General features: G+C 45.2%; 1 protein-coding gene across 2 annotated transcripts in view; it reads right to left on the reverse strand.

Annotated features, from left to right (window-relative positions):
* Positions 1 to 22,808, reverse strand: part of ROR2 (receptor tyrosine kinase like orphan receptor 2) — a 220,253-nt gene that overhangs the window by 27,572 nt on the left and 169,873 nt on the right. For both annotated transcript variants that reach the window (XR_009008652.1, XM_057548718.1), the window contains exons 2-4: positions 19,743 to 19,820; positions 2,046 to 2,333; positions 1,210 to 1,240 (exon numbers count right to left, since the gene is read on the reverse strand). Coding sequence is in view for 1 of the 2 variants with exons in the window: in XM_057548718.1 (XP_057404701.1) it covers positions 1,210 to 1,240; positions 2,046 to 2,333; positions 19,743 to 19,820 (397 nt within the window). In the remaining variant the exon portion in view is untranslated. The remainder of the gene's footprint in view (positions 1 to 1,209; positions 1,241 to 2,045; positions 2,334 to 19,742; positions 19,821 to 22,808) is intronic.

A 22,808-nucleotide genomic window follows, 5' to 3' on the forward strand; every position in this document is an offset into this window, starting at 1 on the left:
TCAATTATACTTCGATAAAATAAATTTTTAAAAAAATAGAAAAAAATTTTAATTGTATATAAAATTAAATAGGTAAGTATATTTGATATTTATATATTCAATAAATTACATTATAATTATGTGTAAATTATTTATTCATATATTTCGCAATATATATATGTTTATGTTATATAATATTTAATTTAATTATACATAAACAGACAACATAAGATATAGATATAAACGAAAATAAGAATTCAACTTTTGAATGACTTATACCTTTTCGAAAGCCTCACAGATGTGCCCTGGATGCAATTTCTTCTTTTCTCACTCTATGCATGAATGATTATTAAGGAGAAATGCTTGGACACTACGGCTCAGCACAGAAAGCTCTCAAAAATCTGCCTTCTGCAAGTGGCACCTGATGTAAGCTAAGAGGGGCCCCTGCCCACCCACCTCACCCCAATGGCCAGGGTTTACGAGGCAGCAGGGGGACACAGAGAAGCAAACGCTGCTTGGCTGACCAGCACAGCGTCTGCGCCACTGCTCAGAACTTTCAGATGTGAAGCAAAGGCTTTCTGATATGCCTGAATAGAAAATGAGGAATCCAACAGCCATGGCTAACCTCGAACACAGGTGCTGAAAAGAGTGATTCTCATGGATGCGAGAGGTCCGGAGGAGAAAAGACGTTACACCAGGAAACAAGAGGCCTGAGTTCACAGCCAGAACCTGCCTGCAGGTGGGTGAAGACCCCTGAGCCAGGCTCTGAGCCTCAGTCTTCTGAAGTGGGTCTGAGACCCCACCTATGGTGGAGGTTCCCCGAGGCTTGACAGGCATACATTTTGTAGACTGCAGCTGGCGATGCAGTTAGGGCGGCGCTGGGACTTCAGGGTACTGCCTCCCTGTTTTAAATGTGTCCGGGACACCAGGGTCCTGGCAGCCCCGGCAACCTGGTATGTACACTTACACTGCCTCCAATTGCCCTGCAAGGTCACGATCTCTGAAAGCAATTAACTTTGCCTGCTTTTATGACTTTTTCCCTAACACTCAACATGGAAAATATAACAGTTTTCCAGCCAAAAGCAAGCACATTGCCATCCTTGTGTGAAGTCCAGCCAACTTCTAGCAAATTCAGCAGAAACATGTGTTTGCCCGATTTAAAGCCGGGGTTCTTACATAACGGAAGCCCACAAAGAATGAGAAAATGGTTTGAGGAAAGCAAATACTTACTGAAAGTTATGATTTGGGCTGTGTGTTGGACCTAAAGGAAAAGAAAAAAGACAAGTTATTAATACTTCATGATTTGGAATAAATTTTTTTTCCAATCCAGCCCGTGGTAAAGGCAACCGCAGCCCAGGGTGCTCATTTGTGGTGAGCGGCCTTCGGCCTCCAGCTCTGCCCCTGCCCAATATTATATGCCAAGGATGGGGGAAACCACCAAGGATGGAAGGGGTGCTCTGTGTTGATGCAGAAATGTCAGGAGATATTTTGGGAGTTTTTGCTGTCTTTTCTCTCTTCTCATCTAAACTTGATTCACAAGATCTGTCTTACTGGTGACAGAACGGCTGGGGCATTGCAGGGACCTCCACAGAACTGGGATGAAAGGGACATATTCCCGCCTGCCATTTAATTGCTTCATGCCACCTGTGACGAGCGCAAGAGTACAAAATTGTCCTCACGCTCTGCCCCCTGCCCATCCTCTGGGCCGGGCTGGGTTTCTGTGGGTGGGTGGGTGGGTGCCTGTCTGGATCGCCTGGGCTTGAAGCGTGCGTGGCCAGCCTCCCCGTGGGGTGACCTCCTGACACACAGCCTGCCTGAGATTATGTTCTGCACTCCAGGTTTACAGACCTCTCCATCTGCGCCTATTTTCTTTTATTACTAGTAAATGGGTAACAGGTTAAGCCAGGACCTCGTGCACAATGGGAAAGGCCTCGGGGAAGGGTTTTATTGATTTCCTCTCTGCTGACTTGTGTGTGTTCAGTTTCAAACTGCACATTCATCTGCTGCTCGGTGGCTGGGGACTTTCCTATCTGATAAGCAGCACACCGGGGAGTGTCCCCACTCACCGAGCCGCACGAACAGGACGCCAGTGGCGGTGATGGTCTTCACCCCATTGGTGGCCACGCACTGGTAGTAGCCGGTGTCCGTCGTGTCCAGGTCCTGGATCCGCAGCCGAGAACCGTATTCCGTCTTGCGGATGATGATACGCCGGGGCTCCTGCACGACCGGGGCGTCGTTCTTCAGCCACCGCACGCTGGGCGGCGGGTTTCCGGCCACCTTGCAGTGCAGAATCGCTGTCTGGCCTTGGACTATGGTGATGTTGTTCACCGGCTCCAGGAAATTCAGAAAGTACCCTGCAAAGGAGAACAGTCAGAGAGGAGCAAACGTCCATGAGGGCTAGGAGAGAAGGCTGCCTGGGGCTCCTTCTTGGGGAAGGTTTTGATTTTTCTCTCACATAGGTATAGCCCATTCTCGTTATTTGGGGTAATTTTGTTCTAGAATGTTGCCTCAAACACTGAATGAGCGAATACGGAATCACTGCTGCTGGAGAAACACAGGGTTAGGTTCCTGTGAGCCTCTGGTCACAGCGTTCTAATCAACCGATCAATAAAGAACCTTGTTTTATTGTGCTCTGTTTAAAGACACCTTATTTAATAAGTATTGTTGATTCATTAACATCGATCTCATGACCAACAGACCAATAACTTGTGTCTGAAGGAAGCTTATCTAACACACATGCTTTCTCCATAAGGCACATCTTGTGCTTAGGACACCAGACAGCACTTCAGCACCATTATTGGGGGCATTTTAAATGGCAAATTACCAACAAAAAGTACAAAAATGCAAAAAACATGGGACTAAATAGACCACGAAAAGGACATTTGTTTACAGTATGAGTTGGGACATTAGGCAGAGTGTCATTTTGTTCAAGCTCAGCTGGGAATGTGTGCATGTGTGCATTGGGCAATTCAAAATTTTCACTGCTCTGGGCATGTCTATGAATGACCATGAAAGTGCTGTGAGAACTGATTTGGGGGTTAAAAATACATTTTAGGTAATAAGCAAACTTGCAAATATGGAATCTGCAAATAATGAGAATCAACTTTACTTCTTTTTGAAAGCACTAAATCTAATCTCCCTAAATTTATGATGCAAATTCATATTCAGAAAGTCCATCCTCCCTTCTACCACACCATCAGGCACAAGCCGCAATAAGGAAAGTAGAAAAAGAAAGCATGTGACAAAACAGAGATATCCTCAAAAACAAGCTAATCATTGGTCTGAACAGAATAAAAATAACAAGGTTGAGTGTTGCTGCCCACTGCACCCAGGGCAGGAGCAGGAAGAAGCCGTCCAGGGCTCGCACACAGGAAAGAAAACAGGGCCTAAAAGTACCTGAAATACAGAGCTAGTGGGGCTGGAAACACTGCCCAGGAACATGGGGTTCCAGTTCAACCACAGGCAAGCGCTTCTCAGCTGGTGACAAAGGCCACTGGGAACGAGAGGAGGTAAGGCAGACAGCGGTGGGGAGGGGTAAGGGTGTGTGTGTGTGTGTGTGTGTGTGGTGTAGGGTAAGGGGGTGTGTGTGTGTGTGTGTGTGTGTGTGTGTGTGTGGTGTAGGTCAGGGGCTGGGGGATACTCTCTGTCAAGATAAACATGCACACTAAAATTCCACAACACCAAAGAAACCCACTAAGGCTAGACAGACAAGACAATCAATCATGAGATGAACTTACTACAGACAAAACCAAGATAATAGAGCAATCGAAAAAGCCTATAAAGCATATTCAAGTTCTAAATCTTTTGGCTTGATTTCTGGTTGGTCCCTATTCTTTTTTTCTTTTTTAATGAAGTGAAACATTGAAAGATGGCACATATCTGTATTACTGATTTAATTGGATGAAAAATTACAGGATGCCTAGTGGACCCTGGGGATAAGTGTCACAGGATGAGTGATGGCTCAGATGTTGGGTGATAGGAGATAGCTGAGGAGGTGGGAGGTTGTGAATTTCAAGATGAAGGGACAGTTTTCCTTCACAGGGGAGAGTGGATAGATATCGGTCTAGAGAGGTGTCAGTAACCAGTACTGATTACTATTTATGAATATTATTAACAACATCATTAGGTTCTACCTTGATTCTCTGCTAGCCAACCCCTTTCTCAGTGCACTCAAGTTGAGGAACAGAATTCTTACTGATGACACAAAGCTGGAAGGTAACTAAAATGTCGATGACAAACACCTGAAAAGAGGCTGAATCAAGCAGGGTGACATCTTGGATGTCAGGGCTGTTCATTAACAGCACAAGCTCAACTTGGAGAGACCTGCATTCCTGACGCTCCTGCGCTAGACCCGGCATCTTTGAAAACAAAATGAGATCTGATTTGACATTCTGAAGCGGTTACTTTGGTATAATCCGGGCTGCCCAGATTACAGCGAACACATTGTTTCACTATGTTCTGGCCAGAGCCCAAGCACTTACAAGTTGCTTAAGATTCAAATGCTTCATTAAGGTCTCATAACACTAAAATGCACAGTAGGGCATATAAAATAGTCATCAAATTATAATTTAAAATAGCAAATGACAGATTAAATCACCATGATCTCTTCTTCCTGGCATAAGTTTAATTATAATTCTCATCTCTACCCTGATGACAGTTTTTCCAAAGGCCTTTGACAAACCATGCCTTCCTGGGAGACACAGGCAATGGCTTCATGTAAAGGCAAGAGTGTAAGGATCTGTGTCTCCAAGCTGACTAGCAAACACCTAAAAGGAGCAGGCCCAGGGGTTCTGAGGGCCGAGACAGGATGGTTGCTGCTGGCTCTTATCTCATCCATTTGGGGGACTGGCTTGAGAGTAGTTCTGCTACCACCTTCCTCCATTTGCATACATCAACTTGGGACGTCTCCATCGATTGGCTAAAAATCTTGAAAGATATAGAAGGATCTTCTTCAACATGGAAAAAACATTTGTCTAGAAAGGGAAGAAAGGGAGGGAAGCACTCAGAGGAGAAAGTTAAGGAGACAGTTCCTTTTGTACAACTTAGAAGGAAACCTGGGGAGAGTCCAGGACTGTCCAGTTACTCTAAATATAGACCCTTAGTGTCTGCTTCTTTTCAAGAATATCTTTTTTACATCGAATGGGTATGGAAACGTGGAGTTCTTCTTCACTGTTCCCACCAACAGCTTCTCCTACACCCGACTGACAAATTGACAGCGGTTTAGACTTAGTCTTTCCGTGTCCCTCAGGAAGGCTCCTTTTTGAGAAATGCAGAATAGGGCAGATGGGCTCGTGCCTGTTCGCGCGCCACGTGGGCACAGAGAGCCCTGATGTTAACCTTGTCCCAGCGGGTAGGGCGCTGTGAAACCATCTATTAGGCTTAATCCAGAGATGGTGCTGGTATCTCCCTTTCCGATGCTTTATCAACACTAGCTAACACGGACTAAAGAAATCCACAGGTACTGGAATCAAGCACCTTACACAGTTGATTTAATCTTTAAAGCCCTCTTGGCTATATCTGTTTATGTGAAATGTACAGAATAGGTAAATCCAGAGACAGAAAATAGATTAGTGGCTGCCAGAGGCTGGGGGAAGGGAAATTAGGGAGTGACTCTTAATGGGTATGGGGTCTCACTTTGGGGTGATGAAAGTGTCTGCAACTAGAGAGCAGTGATGGTTGCACAGCATTACAAGTGTAGTCCTGGGGTCAGGAAATGCCTGCTGAGGAGGGATGGGCAAGGTGAGACCAGGTGAACAAATCACGGACAAGCAGGTAGAGGGGAGGTGGAGATGTCAGGCAAAGGGGAAGGGGACCACTCTCTTGAAAGCATCCTTCCCAGAGTGCTGGCAACCACCCTCAGTTTTGCTCAGACCCCGGGGTAAGCCTTCCACTGATTTCCTCCCCAATTTATCCAGATTCCCTTCACTCTCAACCAGATGAACACTCACTCCTGAAGCCACACCTTCCTCAATCTACAAAAAACGAAGGAGAATCTAGTGAAGTGATCTAGTCCACATGGGGAGTTCTTGCCAACTCTTCTCGATCCTACACCGTCTAAACCAGTGGGGTTCAACAGTGTCTTCACATTGGGGTCACCTGGAAGCTTATAACACACATCCAGCTGCGCAATTTGTCAAAACTCTTAAGTGTGCAGCCCGAGCTAAGAGTCCCTGCTCTGAAGCGCTGAGGAGAAAGAAAAGCAACAATTCCAGTGAACGAAACCCATCCAAGAATGAACTTAGAGCAGACCCGAAACAACACTGAGAAGCATCGCTGGAGGGCATGGTAGGACTGGAAAGGATACCTGGGGAGGTTCTGAGTGCAATGGCATATAAGAGGCCTGTCCAGTTGGGAATGGACAAAAGGGCAGGATGTCCACAGACAGCACCCATGTCCCGACTGAGGCCTTGAATCAGCCTCCTTCATGCTCTGCAGGAAGCTCAGAGAGACCAAAACTGTGGGTCGATAACATGGTAATTTCATACATTCATAGCTCCCTCCCTAGGCAGGTGAGTAAAAGCAAGCCTTCAGGAAGAAATCAGAAAGACAGATAATGAAGAAAAGCTAAGTTATACCCATGGTATCAAGGCTTCTGGAATGTTCTTTCCCTTCCCACATTCTGCCCACTGGAAGGGAGGGGGGTCCCTTGTTCTTCCTAAAACACACCCAACTGATCCCTTATCGTGCAGTCAGCCAAGAACCCCTAGTCCTCTGATCTTTTCTATTTCTCGTAAGTCAATTCTCTGCCAGAAAGTCACCTCCACAGAGGGTGTTCCCAGCTGCCTCTATTCACTTCTAACCTTGCCCCCCACCTCACTGATCTTGGCCTGCTGCTATGTCAAAGTCACACGCATTAAATTATGATGACTGAAATACATTTTGACATCAAGAATAACAAATGTTACTTTGACAGGGGGGCAAGTTTCTCAATTTCATGGCTATTTCTCTTCCATCCTGATAAGTTCCATTTAAAAATTGGGATAGGATGATGGAGAGAGAACTGCATTTATTATAGGAAAAGTATTATATTTCTACGTATTGTACTAATTTCCTGTTGTTGCTGTAACATGTTAGCACAAACAGCGTGAAACAACACAAATTTACTATCATACAGTTCCGCAGGTCGGAGGTCCGAAAATCAATGTGTCATCAGGGCTGTGTTCCTTCTGGAGGCTCTGGGAGAGTCTTTCTACTTGCCTTCCCTCGCTTCTGGAGGCCACCTGCATGCCCTGGCTCATGGTGCCTTCCTTGTATCACTCCAACTTCTGTTTCCATCACATCTCTGTTGAGTGACTCTGACCCTCCTGTCTCTCTCTCATAAGGACCTCTGTAATTACATTGGCCCACCTGGATCATCCAGGATCATTTCCCATCTCAAAATCCTGAACTTAGTCCCATCTGCCAAGTCCCTGTTCCGTGAAAGGTGACATGCTCTGAGTTCCAGGACTTAGGACGTGGACATCTTTGGGAGGCCATTATTCTGTCCCTTATGTATATTTTTCTTTTATCTTGCCACTTTACTGAACTACCTTAGTTATAAGAGTTTCTGAGTTGATTGCCTTAGATTTTCTATGTAGATTTTCTTCAAATAACAATAATATAGCCTTTTTGCTTCCAAAATTCATACTGCTCCTATCTCCTCTTGCCTCCTCTTCAGTATTAATTAGTTTTGAGCTAACAATTTTTAATACTGAAATGTTGCAGAGAAAAGTATAGATATTAACATAGTAGTACCCATGTACACAACATCAAGATTTTACGCAAATATTTTACCATATTTGACTTACAACACTTAAAAAATAAGACATTCTGGAATGTAACTAAAGCACACCCTTCCCTATTTGTCCTTTCCTCTCCAGAGAACTACACTATTCCAATTCATATTTGTATTATTTTATATTTTTAGAATTTTCTCTGAAAGATCATCTTTGCTAGTTGCTTTTTTTCACTCAAAGTCAGCTTGGGAATTACCTATGTTGATGTAGTTCATTTATTGTAATTACTGTATAATAGTCTACTGTACAAACAAACTGCAATTTCTTTATCCATTTCCCAATTCTGGAGCAGTAAATTGTTTCCACATTTTTGCTAATACAAAGAGTGTTTAATGACCATCTTTATACACCTCAACTTGTACATGTATGGGAATAACCTTGAAAGCATCCACCTGGATGCATTAGTGATGTCATAGGGCCTTGAAATCTTTCATCCATCTAGGTCTCAAAAGTGCCTGAGTTAAAGTATTTCTCCTACAACTTTGCCAGCATTTGGTGTTTGGGGGCTTTAAAATGTTTGCCAATATTTTGGACATGAAATAGTGCTGTTGTTTTAGGTTGTATCTTAAGGATTCCTCATGAGCTCAAGAGTCTTTAGGAAGGTTTACCAGTCCTTGAGGTTCTCCTTCTGTTGCTGTCTATTCAAATCTTTATACTCCTAACTAATAAATTTTCTTTTTCCTTTTCTAATGTATGCATTAAATATGAATTTTTCAAGTTCTTATTTAGCCATCAAATAAATTATTTTATTTAATCTCCATGTGGTTGGTCAGACCTCAGTTATCTTGTAATTTATAATTTTTTTTGGTTGAGTTATTAAAGGTGTGCTTTAATTGCACTGTTGTCACGAAACAGTATGTGTGATGATAATTCTTTGATACCACTGAGATTTGCTTGCACAAACACGACGATTTCAAGGAATAAACAGAAAATTAAATGTGAAAAAAGAAAAAGAGATTTGCTTTACAGCCTAGTACAGAGTCAATTCCTGAAATGTCCCACATTTGATTGGTAAGAATGTGTTTTCTCTAATTGCTCAGTGCAGGTGTTTATATATGCCCACTAGATTAAGCTTGTCAATTTGTTGCCCAAATTTTTAATACACTTATCAATTTCAATGAGATATGTGTTAATTGATACTGTATATGGCAAATAGCCATTAATAATTCTGTGAGGTTGTGCTTATATATTGGAAACTATGTTGCTGGGTGCAATAAACTCCCAGTTTATTATATCGTCTAGTCTTTACATCACTATGTAAGGCTTCTTTGTCTAAAAAACCATTTAGTTTGATAGTAATGTACCTATTTCAGAGTACTTTTGGTTAATGTAGTCCTACTCTATATTTTTATTTTTTTAATGATTTTTATGTTTATATACTAGACATGAATCTTGTAAGCAACGTATAATTTAACATGTTAGTTTATAAGTTTGTATGTGTTAACCTATGAGTTTCTTAATTGATGGGTTTATTTTTAAAGTGTTAATTTTGCTTCTTAAGTCTCTCTTCCTATTTTCTATTCTTTTTTTTTTTCTTTATTCTCCCTTTACTTGTTTGAAAGTTAGGCTTAAGTGGCTAGCTTTACTACTTTTTATAGGCATACCTAATTTGACAAAGTCTCCCAAATACAACCAAATACAAGCACCTTGAAGTGCTGTGAGCTGCAATCACCCCCCCAGCCACCAGACCTTGGAGTCATTGCTTCCCAGTGTTTAGTTACACTCCATTTGTACACCCCCAGGGGTCATTATTACTGATGATTTTTACTAACAGAATTTCTTTAGATTTGCCAACCTGGTTACCAAGTTCTTTCCTTGCCAAGTCTGCCTGCATCTCACTCCTTCCTCCTGGTTCAACTGAGCTCTTCCTGATTCTCATTCGCTCTTTGGGTAAAGAACTGAGGTTGTAAACACTCTTACTCTTGGTCGAAAATTACCTGTTACTTTCACACTTGAATAATAGCTTAGCTGGGTACAGAATTCTAGACTGACAATTACAGTACTGTCCTCTGTCTTTTGTGGTTTTGTTACAAGTTCTGCTGTTCCTTTGTGGGTAATATCTGACCTTTCCCCTCCTCGGCTACTTTTCATACTTCCCCTTGTCTTTGCCATTCCGAAGTATCACTAGCTGTGAATTTAGTTTTATTTTAGCCTCAACGGGCCTCCGTGCCATTTCCAACATCTGAAGATTCATGCCTTCCATCAATTCTGTAAAATTCTCTACCAGTATCTCACAAAATATTGTTTCTCCCTTCCCCTTTATGTCTCCTTTGAAATCTCCTTCTTGATATATGCTGAATTTCTTTATGTGATTCCTCCAAACTATTCACCTACTTTTATATTTCCTGTCCTTTTATAATCTTTAGCTAAGCACAATCTACTGTCCATCAAGTTTTCTCATTTCGTCTACTACATTTTTCATTTCTAGAAGGTCTCTTTGGTTCCTTTTCAAACCCACCACTGCTTTTTCTTCCTTTATCTTTAATCCTTCTGGCTTCATTGTTTACTAGCTCATCACTCATCCTGGGCCTCTCTGAGTGTACTTTGTAATTTTTCACTGCAGGGTTGGGTTTTCTGTGGGAATCCCTTTAGGACTGGGTTCCTGCAACAGGCAGTGTCAAATGTTCACGTTGATTCTTGGGCTCAGGATTCCCCCACAACATTCTGGTAACGTAAATTTGGTTTCCTGAGGTGTGGGTCCAAGTCTGATTTCTCATGGGAAAGCCTTCTGTGTTTCCCACCTTGAGCCAGGCTTCAGGCAAGCCCTCTTCTCACCCTCCTGGGCTAATGAATGAAAATTCCCCCCTCTTTCCTTAGGTCTCCTAGGGCTTAGCCACGGTGCCTTAGCTACAACATCTCTGATCTCTGCCTCATGGGTTGCCTTCTGGCATGATATTGAAACCCAAGGCTTCTGATGTAACTAAGCTTAGCAGAATAGTTTGCATAGCAGGGGTTATATTTCATAGGCCTTATATTAAGGCATAAAAAATGTAAATTCCTTCATTTTTCTAAAACCAAACTTGATTTTTTTTCTCAACCCCTTATTTCTCCTGATTGAAGGAAATGTAATACATCCAATTCCAGTGGAATCAGTAACTTTAGCATATTTAGTTATTTCATGTAATCTCAAAATCAGGATTTTCTACTTCTGGGTATCCTCTCCAGTGTAAGCTATTCCAGCGTCAAAACACTGAAGATTGATGTGTCTGTAGCTACCCTTTTCCTGCACCATCTTTTGCCAAAGTGTCCTCGTCTTAATGGTGCTCGTTCTACTCTGGAGCCCACGGATGCATCCACGTTTGCCCCACGGCCACAAGGTGACACCGCTGAAGAGCTCACCATTGGAAAGCTCATGTCATAACTGCACAACACCTGCAGATTCCAACTCTTTGTCTCAGTTAAACTTTTTCCCAGGAAAACTGGGCCGTTCTCCATGGCTGTAAACATAGTGGAACCACCCGGATAGTTCCTGCCTTGGCAGTCCAGGGCTATCACAATTCTGTTTCCTTCCTATTCCTGGCTCCTGGGCATTTCTCCATCTCTCTTGCAAGTTCATCTAAGCGTTTACATCTTTTACGAATATTTTATTGAGCACCTGTATGTAATTTAAGTCCGAGGGAGGCCAAGTTAGTTTGGTCCACCATTACAACCATCATTCATTCTCTGGAGGCCGAAATGAAAGTAGAAAGAAAATTCTCTGAAGACTAAGCACAATATTGCTTTTTCCCTTGGTGTTTAATTACCAGCCAGTTTTTCACCTCTCGGCTTCACTTCCTTTCCGTGTGAAATATGGCATTTGTACTGGCCATTGCTAAGTTCTCCTCTAGCTCACAAAGGCTTCCTTTAGAGTTGCCCCAAACCTCTCCAGACTCAACTGAACAGGCCAGGAGGAGCTAGGCATGGGCGACCGCAAATTCTGCTACCTTGGATCCCGTCAGTCCGTCACAGCGTTAAGAGAGGAGAATAGAAGTTTTCCCTTTTGATTATCCAAGAGGGTTTCCCCTTCCTCACAGCAGGGTCACTTCAACAACTGATGCTAATGCATTCCATCTCCCTGATGCCCAGGCCAGCTCTCTGCTTGCCCCTAAACTCCACACAGTGGAGCTTAGTCCAAGCATGAAAACATACTAAAGGCAGGGGTAACAGAGAACCTGTTTCCAGTGGACACCACTCCTGACCTCACAGTCAGATCAATGATTAATGATTTTTTTTTTAACGCCAACTGACCGTCCACATATTCACCAACTTGGTCAAATGACTAAGGTGTTTGAGGATCTGCTTGTTTACCAGATCATACTGACTAGCCTGGGAGGAGATAAGGAAAGCCATGTGTACGAGGGTCATGAGGTCACAGGGCTTTGATTGGTGGGAAATAAAACAGCCTGCCTAGAAGGGCAGGTGATGAGGGGACCCTGAGAGCCAGCGCAGAGGACAAAGCTGCTCTTCCCAGAAAGAAGTATTTACAGGCCAATAAATCCATTGGGGGCAGTGGCAGGGGCTCAGACCTTCCCGCTGAGCTGTCTAGCGGTCTGCACGGAGCCAGCAGCAGAAAGAGTTGGAGGAGGGGAGCTTACCAGGAGGAGCAACAGGGTCAGAGGAGGGTGTGAGACTAGAAAGGATGGAAATCGGAGAAAATAAGAAAAACAGGGGGAAATGAAATTAAAGGACCTGAGAGATGGAGAAAAGTAAGTAACAGTGTTTGGCGGAGAACAGGGTGCTTGCTGTGGGTTGAACTGTGTCCCCCAGTGAGATAGAGGTGCTGGAACCTGTGAATGTGACCTTACCTGGAAATTGAGTCATTGCAGATGTAATCAAATTGAGATGAGGACATATGGGTGGGCCCTAATCCAAAGGCTGGTGTCCTTTAAAGAGGGACATTTGGATACAGACACAGAGAAGATCACGTGAAAACAGAGGCAGAGATTGGAGTAATGCGGCCCCAAACCCAGGAACTGCACGGACCGCCGGCAATGCCAGAAGCTCAGAGACATGGACGGTTTCTCCCTCAGAGCCTCCAGAAGGCACTAATCCTGCCAACACCTTCATTTTGGATTTCTGGCCTCCACAACTGTGAGAATAAATTTCTGTTGTTTAAGGAACCTAGTTTGTGGTACTTTGTTATGACAGCCCTTGGAAAATACTGCAGGGGGCTCGAGGGATTGAGGAAGAAAAGCAGAAGAGAGGGAGAAGGAAGAGAGACCATTTGACAAACAGGGTGACACCCACATCCTTTCAAAGGGACAGGGACACAGATACATTCACACACACACACACACACACACACACACACACACACACACACACACACACATATACACACACTTGGAGGGTTCAGGCACAGGAAGACAGACCCAGACCCAGAAAACCAGATGCAGGCACGGGCGGGCTTAGAGAGAGAGAAGCAAACACAAAACCCAGGCGGCTGGGAGCACATAGGAGCTGGTGCATATCAGGGGTGGGTCATAGGGAGAGAAAAACACACACACACACACACACACACAGACGTACACACCTGGGACAGACGTTAGACAAGCACACATGAACAAGCCCGCTGCAGTTTGGTGTTCAAACTCAGTGGGATGAAGAAGAATGACTGCCTCTCTGTCACCTTCAATAGGGACAACAATGGATGGTCCAGCCAGACAATGGCCACCAGTTACCGTGACTACATCCCAGCTGAAGTGCAGGTCTCCAGCAGCTACGCTGGGAGAGTGAGTGGGGGACACTGAGAAGGAGAAGCAGAGAGGAAGGCTTGGAGGCAGAGACTGGCCTCATGCCCCTGGAAGCAGGCTGTGTCCCCGCCCTCCCCAGGGTGGGCTCCAGTGCACATGTATGACCTCCCAATCCGCCCTGGACAACATGACTGTGTACATTTCGAAATCTCTCATCTGTGGGTTGAGGCTTTCTCCCAACATGGCTCAGTTTGTCCAGATCCCGGGCAGCCCAATGGGCTCTGCAAATTCACAGCCGGCAGGAGGATCAGGGGAGCTCAAGGAGCAGCCTTCACCTCGAGAGTGGCCAGGGATCAGAGCCTGGAAACCCATGTGAGATCTGTCCAGAGGAAGTGGGGCAACATTCTAGGCCCTCCGCTCACTGTCTGGGGGAGCCCCAGGTTTCCATGACCAGCCAGGGGACACCCAGAGGGGAGGTGCCAAGTTCCCAGCCACAGACTTCACGCTAACTGTGTCTGCAAGCAGGGTGCTGTTTTCAAGTCTACGCCATCAGCCCTGGAGACGCTCACTCTCTAGTAAACTGCAGGAAACAATCACACACACATTCACACACACACCAAGAGTTCCAGAATAAAACAGAAATGCACCCAACATATATGCTAATCAATCCTTGTGTCCTATGTGAATCAGGAACCAGGCACCCAGTAAACAGACATCAGGCATCGTCTTCATGCCAACATGGTGAACTCTGTTGATGGCTTTTTTTTCTCTGTCCCAGGAAATTTTAGTTCAGCACTGCAGCACAGCGTGTCACAAATAGCAGGGGGCAGCCTGGTAAGTAAGGCATCGACTCCTACCCTGTGATTTAGAATGCCCTTCAGATCACCTCTCATTGCAACACATCCTCAAGTGGGGAGAGTCAGGGATTCCCCTTCTGGTTTCAGTGGGGACGATGAGCAGCCCTTCTCCTAAGACAGGAGACACAAGCAAGCGAGTCTATTTTTGGAGGCTGTAGGACGAACAAGATGAGTACCACCCGTCCGGGCTCTCAGAAATGATCCACTTCCCACACACATTCCAAAGTACTGATTCTACAAAACCGGAGATGTGTTACATATGCATTTAAAATACAGCCTTGGAACAAAAGAGCAAATGGTTTCTAGGCCAAATGCACACTTTTGTAAGTATAATAATAATAAATAGTGTGTCTAATATAGCAAAGAGTATAAAACTCCTGTTAAATATCACTGTAACTGGAGTCGTAAGCCTTCAGTGCTAACAATGACAGTACTTTGGAATACAGAAATTTCAGGCAAACGTTTCAGCTGTAAATCACAGTGTCTTTTGTATTCATTTTTTCCTTCTAGACTCTGGGATCTCTCTCTTTCTGAATACCAACCACCAATTATATGTTAAGTGCTCAATCTTGGCCCAGTGCATTTGAACTCAAATGCTTTTTACCCTTGTAACTAATTCTCAGATCCTGTTTTGCTCAGTGACAGACTGGCCCGCTGGCCGTTTCCACCTGCCTGCAATTTTACAGATGCGTGGGCATCATAAATGGTAACTGGGTTAAAGAAATAGCTCATACAGTCCATTCGGCTATTATTATTTTTTATACATGATTTAAGCCAAATGTGGCCAAGCAGTAACGCTCCCTGAAGCTCTTTAAACAAAAAAATGCATGGAATAATAAGGTTGGCATTGCCAGGCCAGTTCCTTCCGTCACTGAGGGTGCGAGAAGGAGGTCGGGGGAGCAGAAAGGAAGAGTGGATTGAGTCCTCTTTTGTGCAAGAGCCATAGCCCATAAGGAAGTAAAATCGCACGACAGGACTAGAGAATTGGGTTGCAAGGGAATAACTGACACCCCTGAGTCTCCCCGGGGGGCCATTCACCAGGCTCCTGTCCCTGAGGGGCTGCTGCGGTCTCGATGCCTAGAAACTGATGGACACACTGAATATCGTAACTGTGATAATGACAAATGGCCTCAGCATCCAGCCACTGCTTTTTGGGTGAGAGCTATACACTAAGCCCTTCCATCCCTCCAATGGCTGGGGGTGAGATGTGGCCGAGAGCAGTGCCCAGACCCCAACAGGATGGTGGAGTGCCACCCAATCCAGGCCTGTCTTCTGGCCAAGCCAAGCACGGACCGCTGCACTCACCATGCTTCACTATCCGGTGCTGCCACCACAGAAAAGGGGCCCAGCTTGCTGTGGTCCTCTGCATCCTTTTGTACTGCCTTTTTACAAGCGTGTACACATTCTCACAGACACACACACGCACACCCGCCTGACAAATTAACTTCAGCAACTGGTATTTCTGTGCCCTGGAGAAGCTTCCAAACTCTAACTGAAACTCCCCTCAGCCCTGCACACACACTGATGTGCACACAGTTGTAACAATCACAAGTGGGTTAACAAAATCAAGAGGCAATCCAATCCCAACTAAGCAGAGGACATTAGAAAGTATCCTGTTCTAGGCTTGAGAAGTTGCTTGAATACCAAAAAGGAGGTCAAGGAATCCCACCCAAGCCACTGAAGCTGACTTATTGATGTTTGGAGCTTACGGCTAGTTGGCAATAAAGTTTCTATGACCGCTTAGCCCATGGTCATTTCAGCACCTCGATTAGCAAATGCATCTTCCAACCAAGTGGACCAAGAGTCCAGCGGCTGCTTCTGCCTCCCAGAGGGCAGCTGTGAACACTCGGCTTGAAGAACAGCGGTAGCCAGTGCAGCACTCCCTCCAGGCCCCTGCACACCCCAGCCCATGCCCACAAGGAGGCCCCACTCTGGCTGGAGGGAGAGGTCTGCACATATAAACACAGCCCTGGAGCACGTTTTCCCTAGGGGATATTAGCGTCCACGGAATGACTGCAGGTTGGATTTTAGGCTGTTACTGTGGCTCATCCACTTATTTACCCAGCCACACCTCCCTCCTAATTCCCCTCCACTTCCCCTCCATCATCCTCCAGAGCTGCCAGGGAGATCTTCACAGAGAGTAAATCAGGTTACACCACATCCCAGGCTTTCCAGAGTGAAGGGCATCTCTTACGATGAAATAGAGCTTTCCCCTGCCATCTAAACAGCTGTGCATGCTCTGCTAGGGCTGCCCAACAGAACTTTCTTTGATAATGGAATGCTCTAGATCTGTACTGCCCATGACGGTGGCTTCTAGCCACAGGTGGCCCCTGAGCACTTGAAATATAGCTAGTAAGACCAAGGAACTGGAGTCTTAATTTTATTTAATTTTAATTGACTTAAATTTAAAGACCCACACGTGGCTGATGGCCATGGTACTGGACCGAAAAACCTCTCCAACCTCAGCTCCCCCAGCCCATAAGCCCCCACCTTCTCCCAGCTGCCCCAGGACACCGAGTCCTCTTGGCCTCAGGGTCTTTTCACAGGCTTCTGCCTTGGCCCCAGACACACCCTCTCCCCACCTTCTTTTAGCGAATGTCAGCTCTTCAGACCTCAGCACAAACATCCTTTCCTTAAACCAAGACCCCCTTTCCTTTCCTTCCAGTTCACCACGCCCTCATTTCTTCCTTCAGACTACTCGTCACAACTCCTAGTTTTATAACTTACCAGTTTTCCCTTACGATGCCAATTCCCCAGTCCAGGAAACTCTGAGAGGCAGAGACAAACTTGTTTTGATCACCAGTGTGTGCCCAGCCTCACACAGCGCCTGGTACGGAACAGTCAGGAAATCTGTGTGGGCTGTCTCAACTTCGGGCTCAGTCACACTTGTGAGCAGTGATTTCAGAGTCTAACCATCAAAAAGCATCTTTCTTCCTAAGAAACCTCTCCTGAGGCCCAGCATTGTACACAAGCTTCCAGAGACCGGGTCTTGTCTGTCTGGGGAACGCACCCCTGTCCCAGTAGAGGCCCTCGCCTAACAAGCAAGGTCACAGCGACCAAAGTAGGACTTCGAGGGGGTCGACTGAGGAAACTAACTTGTGTATTTACTGCATAACATACTAAAGAGGAAAATCCTTGTCAAGGAGCCTCCAGACACCAGACGCTACCAACAGCACGTAGATCCATGCACTCTTATTTTTTTTTAATTGGAGTATAGTTGATTTACAATGTTGTATTAGTTCAGGTGTACAGCAAAGTAAATCAGTTATACATATATATATATATATATATATATATATATATATATATATATCCACTCATTTTTAGATTCTATTCCCACGTAGGTCATTACAGAGTATTGAGTAGAGTTCCCTGTGCTATAAAATGGGTCCTTATTAGTTACCTATTTTATATATAGTAGTGTGTATATGTCAATCCCAATCTCTCAATTTATCCCTCCCACCCCTTTTCCCCCCTGGTAACCATAAATTTGTTTTCTACATCTGTGACTCTATTTCTGTTGATTTAAATGACTGTTCTGAGGCCAGAAGGGAGCAGCTCCCTGTGTGACCCCAAGAGGCCCTTTCAGGACACAGAGGGACATCTGGTCAACTCGGCTGAGACTGGTGGACTTGAGTCATTGCTGCTCAATCCCCAGGAGACCCGGCCTTGGACACGTGGAGGTGAACACATTCTTGAGGGGACACAGGGACCCTCAATGTGCAAGGGGCTGAGAAACTAATATGGATTTCTGGGTTCTGAATAATGATTAAGAAAAGAAATGAAACAGAAATGAAGTGGTTGTTTTAATCGTTAATTGTTATACACTGAACTGTGTCCCCCCCAGATTCACATGTTGAAGCCCTAACCCCATGTGTGTGACAGTATTTGAAGGAGAGGCCATTGGGAAGTAATTAGGGTTAAATGAGGTCATGAGGGTGGGGTCCCCAGGAAGGGATCCGAATCTTTATAAGACAGGAAGAAACCAGAGCCCGCTCTCTCTCCCTGTGAGGACACAGCAAGACTGCACTGCCTACAAACCAGGAAGAGTGCCCTCACTAGGACCTGGCCATGCCAGCACCTTGATCTTGGACTTCCAGCCTCCAGGACTGTGAGGAATAAATATCTGATGATTAAGCCGTTCAGTCTGTGGTGTTTTGTTGCGGCAGCTCAAGCTGACTGACGCAATAATCTAAGGCAATACGGTGACAGCGGATGAAGCGGGAAAATCGTCACTTCCTCAAGTGACTGGGCTGCATCACAGGAAATGGGGTCTATTGACTCTACAAATCTAAGACGCCAACAAAGTGTGCCAAGTGAACAGTAACCCTGACGGTGACCTCCGGGAAAGCCTGGAGCAACAAGACAAAGAACATGGTCTTTGGTGATCCTTTGGAGGAGGGCCACCTGCCTGTCTGAGATGCCCCCTAGTCTGGACAATTACACCTCGACAATAAGCCCAGAAGACGGCCGCTTGTCATCAGGAGACTCTGTGGCCAAGCCAGGAGTCCAGCTCTTAAGGCTCCACTCAGGCCCACGAAACACCCCCAAAGCCCCTTCCTCCCTCCAGTGGCCATCTGTCTACCCCTGCCCTCTATCTCCCACCCACCCACAGGCTTCTGACTAGCTTCAACCAGCCCTCAGCACCCTCACAACTGCATCAAGAGACACAGATGTGGAGGGAGGCAGGCCACTGCGCAGATACTAAGCAGAACCCCGTGGGGTTCCTGGGCACAAAAGCCTGTGTCCCCCATTTCTTGATTACAGGAAATAGGCTTCATTCAGCCTCCATGACCTTCCCTGAGTTCCAATGGGCAGTTCCAACAGTTGCTAATCAGGGAAGGGAGGGGATGTGGAGACAAGGGAGGAACAGTCAAGAAACAATAGTGCAGCCTTGGGGCAGGGTCCTGGTTCCCCCTCAAGGGAGATACATAACAATATCTTTGAGCTGTTTTGCAGAAACTGAAACCCCCACCTGGTGGGAGAAGTGAAAGGTATGCTGCCCACAAGCACGAAGACCCCAGACCAGTTGGAACCAGAAGGTTTATGATGCTGACTCCCACTTAACCTCACCACCAACCAATCAGAAGAATGTCCATGAGCTGATCATGCCCTCTTCTTTGAACCATTACCATAAAACTCCTCACAACCCCCCTCCAGGTTGGGACACAAAGTTTTGAGGGCATTAGCCTGCTATGGCCCTCTTTGCCTGGCAAAGCAATAAATCTATTCTTTTCCACTTCACCCCAAACTCTGTCTCCGAGATTTGATTCAGTGTTGGGATACAGAGGCTGGATTCGACTTCACACCCACCCATGGGGCAGCACTGGGCCACAGGGGACCCTGACCATCCATTTCATCAGGCCAAGCCTTGAGTAGAATGGCACTGTGAGCTCCTCTACATGGTACTCTGAAAACACTTTCGAACACTTGCATTCAAAGAGCACTTCACAATTTACCTTTCAGAGTTGGAATAGGGCTGTTGGGTCCATCCAGTTGTCCCAAAGGGTCATTCGGGTCGGGAACCTCTGCTTGCCCTGGGCAAAAGAGCACAGCACACACATTACTGAGATTTCCCTTCAGGACCTTTACTCTGCTTCTCATTCAGAGACAATAGTGTTTTAGCAAAACTCCCCACTGTATAGAAAACCTAGAGGGATAAGGCGTTATGGTAACTTCCAGAGGGCTTTTCTAGCATCAGATCTGATACAACAGCAAAAGTGATTCTTGCTTTATCCCAAGAACAGCAAAATGCAAATGCTTCGCGGCACATACGGAGGAAGCAAACATGTGGCTGAAGTTTCATTAAGGGAAAGAGAGAGAGATTAAAACACGGGCTGGCAAAATTAAACACTCTGGAGCCAGAGTCAGCAGATGGCCCTCCAAATAGAGGTCCCTGGTAATTCTGAATACATTCAGAATTGGAGGGTTTCTTCAGCAGCTCATTCATTCCCCTCCCAGCCCCCAGACCCACCGGCAGCCAACAGTCAAGAACTGATCGACCCATAACTGTAAGGACAGAAGTTTCTCATCTTAAAGGCAATCACAACCCCACACCTCAGAGGCTGTGTCAGAGAGAGCAGCCACTCCCAGAATCATAAACACCAAGGGCAAGAACAGATCTGGTCTGTTCAAGTGGGAATACAACACACAGTCATGGGTCCCCCGTCCTGGAATGCCGGGGAAGGGTGGGCAGGTGTGACTGATGACCTAGAAACCGTTTGGGGCCTCCTACAGACCCTTCTCAATATCCCAACGCGGTTTACTTTCAAAACTTTCACCCCATACCTTGGCCTTGACTGGGTCACACTGGATGGAGGTGGGGGTAGAAATGGCGAAGTCAAGGGTGACTCTGACTACACATCTAGATGAATCTGGGTTTATGGCATCAAAGCCTATCAAAGAGTGGGACACACGTAGAATGGAAAATGATGCAGCTTAGAAAGAAGGAAATCCTGACACATGTTACAACATGGATGAAACTTGAAGACATTATGCTGAGTGAAATAGCCTGACACAGAAAAACAAACACTATATGATTAATGAGATACATAGAGTAGTCAAATTCAAAGAAAGTAGAATAGTGGGTAACAGGGATTGTGGGGAGGCAGAATGGGCAGTTAGTGTTTGTTTAATAGGGACAGAGTTTCATTTTGGGAAGATGAGAAAGTTCTGAAGCTGGATAATGGTGATGGATTTACAACAATGCGAATATACTTGATGCCACTGAACTGTGCATTTAAAATGGTTAAGATGGTAAATTTTATGTTATATGTATTTACCACATTTTTAAAAATTTATTAAAGGCGGTTTATAATTCAATATTGGGTCACCCCACTTGTCTCTCAAATGAGAGACGAGAACTAACAAAGCCCCCGGACACTTCAGATCCCGCTTAAGATGAGGCCTTGCTCAAAAAAACTAGTGTCTAAAAGTGAAGTACAAGTGATTTTCAGGCAGAACCAGGTACGCAAGATTCTTCAAATTATTTAGCTAAACAAACACTGGCCGGTTTACACTTAAGGGTACCCGTGTGTCTAAGCTGATCCTCTCTACCCGCTTGTTCCTAAGTCACAGGACACTCGAGGCGACGCATAAGCTTGCAATGCCCTTAGAATTCAGGCCCAGTTCCCAAGCAACCAACAGGAGACGTTATTTCTGAATGGGCCCATGGCTTTTCACATTCAATTATGGTCGAGTCCTTCTTTCTATCACTCCCAGTCCAAACTTACCCACCCGTCAGAAGCCATGCACCCGTACCATCTTTCATAAAATGTCCTTGATCAACCATTCAGAAGTAATATCTTTTAAAACTATGCCCCAAGAGACTTCCCTGGTGGTACAGTGGTTAAGAATCCACCTTCCAATGCAGGGTACTCGGGTTCGATCCCTGGTCGGGGAACTAAGATCCCACATGCCCGGAGTAACTAAGCCCATGGGCTCTAGAGCCCGCATGCCACAACTAGAGAAAAGCCCGAGCACTGCAACAAAGAGCCCGTGCGCCACAGTGGAGGATCCCGCATGCCTCAACTAAGACCCGACGCAGCCAAATAAATTAATAAATATTAAAAAAAAAACAACCCAAAACATACCGTACACCTCTCCTATGGCAATCACATCATTCTCTGAATTAATAGTTGCATATATTTTAATTTTCCTCAATGGGTTGTAAACAGCTGGAGGACATCAGATGCTGCGTCTCTATTGAGGGCTAATGGTCCTAGCACTAAAACCTAGACAGAATCTGGGGCTGCTACAGGACAGAGACGAGCATAAGCTATGTAAGCCAATCAACGCGGTTCAGTTGGGGTTTGAAATTTTAAATTGGCATGTTACACATACCATCACTCAGCACTGTTTAAATGTAGAGAGACCACAGGAAATCAAACACACTTGTACTATATACACATATCTGAAAGAGGCATAAAAATTATTAACTGCTTAGAAATTGACAAATGGTGTGAAACAGTCAAATAAATATACACTCTGAAGAAAAATAAGCGCCATTAGCCCAATTCCACTGGGCACAAGGTTCCTGGCTCTTCCAAGGCAGCTTTTACTTTGGAAGCAGAAGTATTTTCATGAGCATCCAAGCCGGCGGGTGGACATGCACACTCTTCATGGGAGAAGAGCCGGAGGTGATCCAAATGCTTCGGTTGACTCGTGAGCAGATGTCACCCCCAAAGAGACATGCAAAGTTGCTCTCGACATTAGAAATGCTGAGATTCTCCCTGAATATATTGCCCTGGTCAGCACATACACTGGAATTTGATTTTTTGTTTCTCCTCAGCCTTAATTTTTACCCTAGGTAAAATTTAGTTTGGGTATTTGAGCAAGAGAGCGTCATCTACATATTTGGAAAAACAGGTAAGTTTCAAGTAGCCCACCAGGCTAATATCAGGGAGCCCAAGCTTTGGGACTTAGATGTGAAAGCATACAGTGGCTAAGATCCTGCCCATTTCCTCTGCAAGTCAAATGTGTGAATAAATTCACGATATCCAATCACCTCGGTCCTTAGAACTGAC

Source organism: Balaenoptera acutorostrata, chromosome 6, assembly GCF_949987535.1.
Source record: "Balaenoptera acutorostrata chromosome 6, mBalAcu1.1, whole genome shotgun sequence".
Classification (NCBI taxonomy): domain Eukaryota; kingdom Metazoa; phylum Chordata; class Mammalia; order Artiodactyla; family Balaenopteridae; genus Balaenoptera; species Balaenoptera acutorostrata.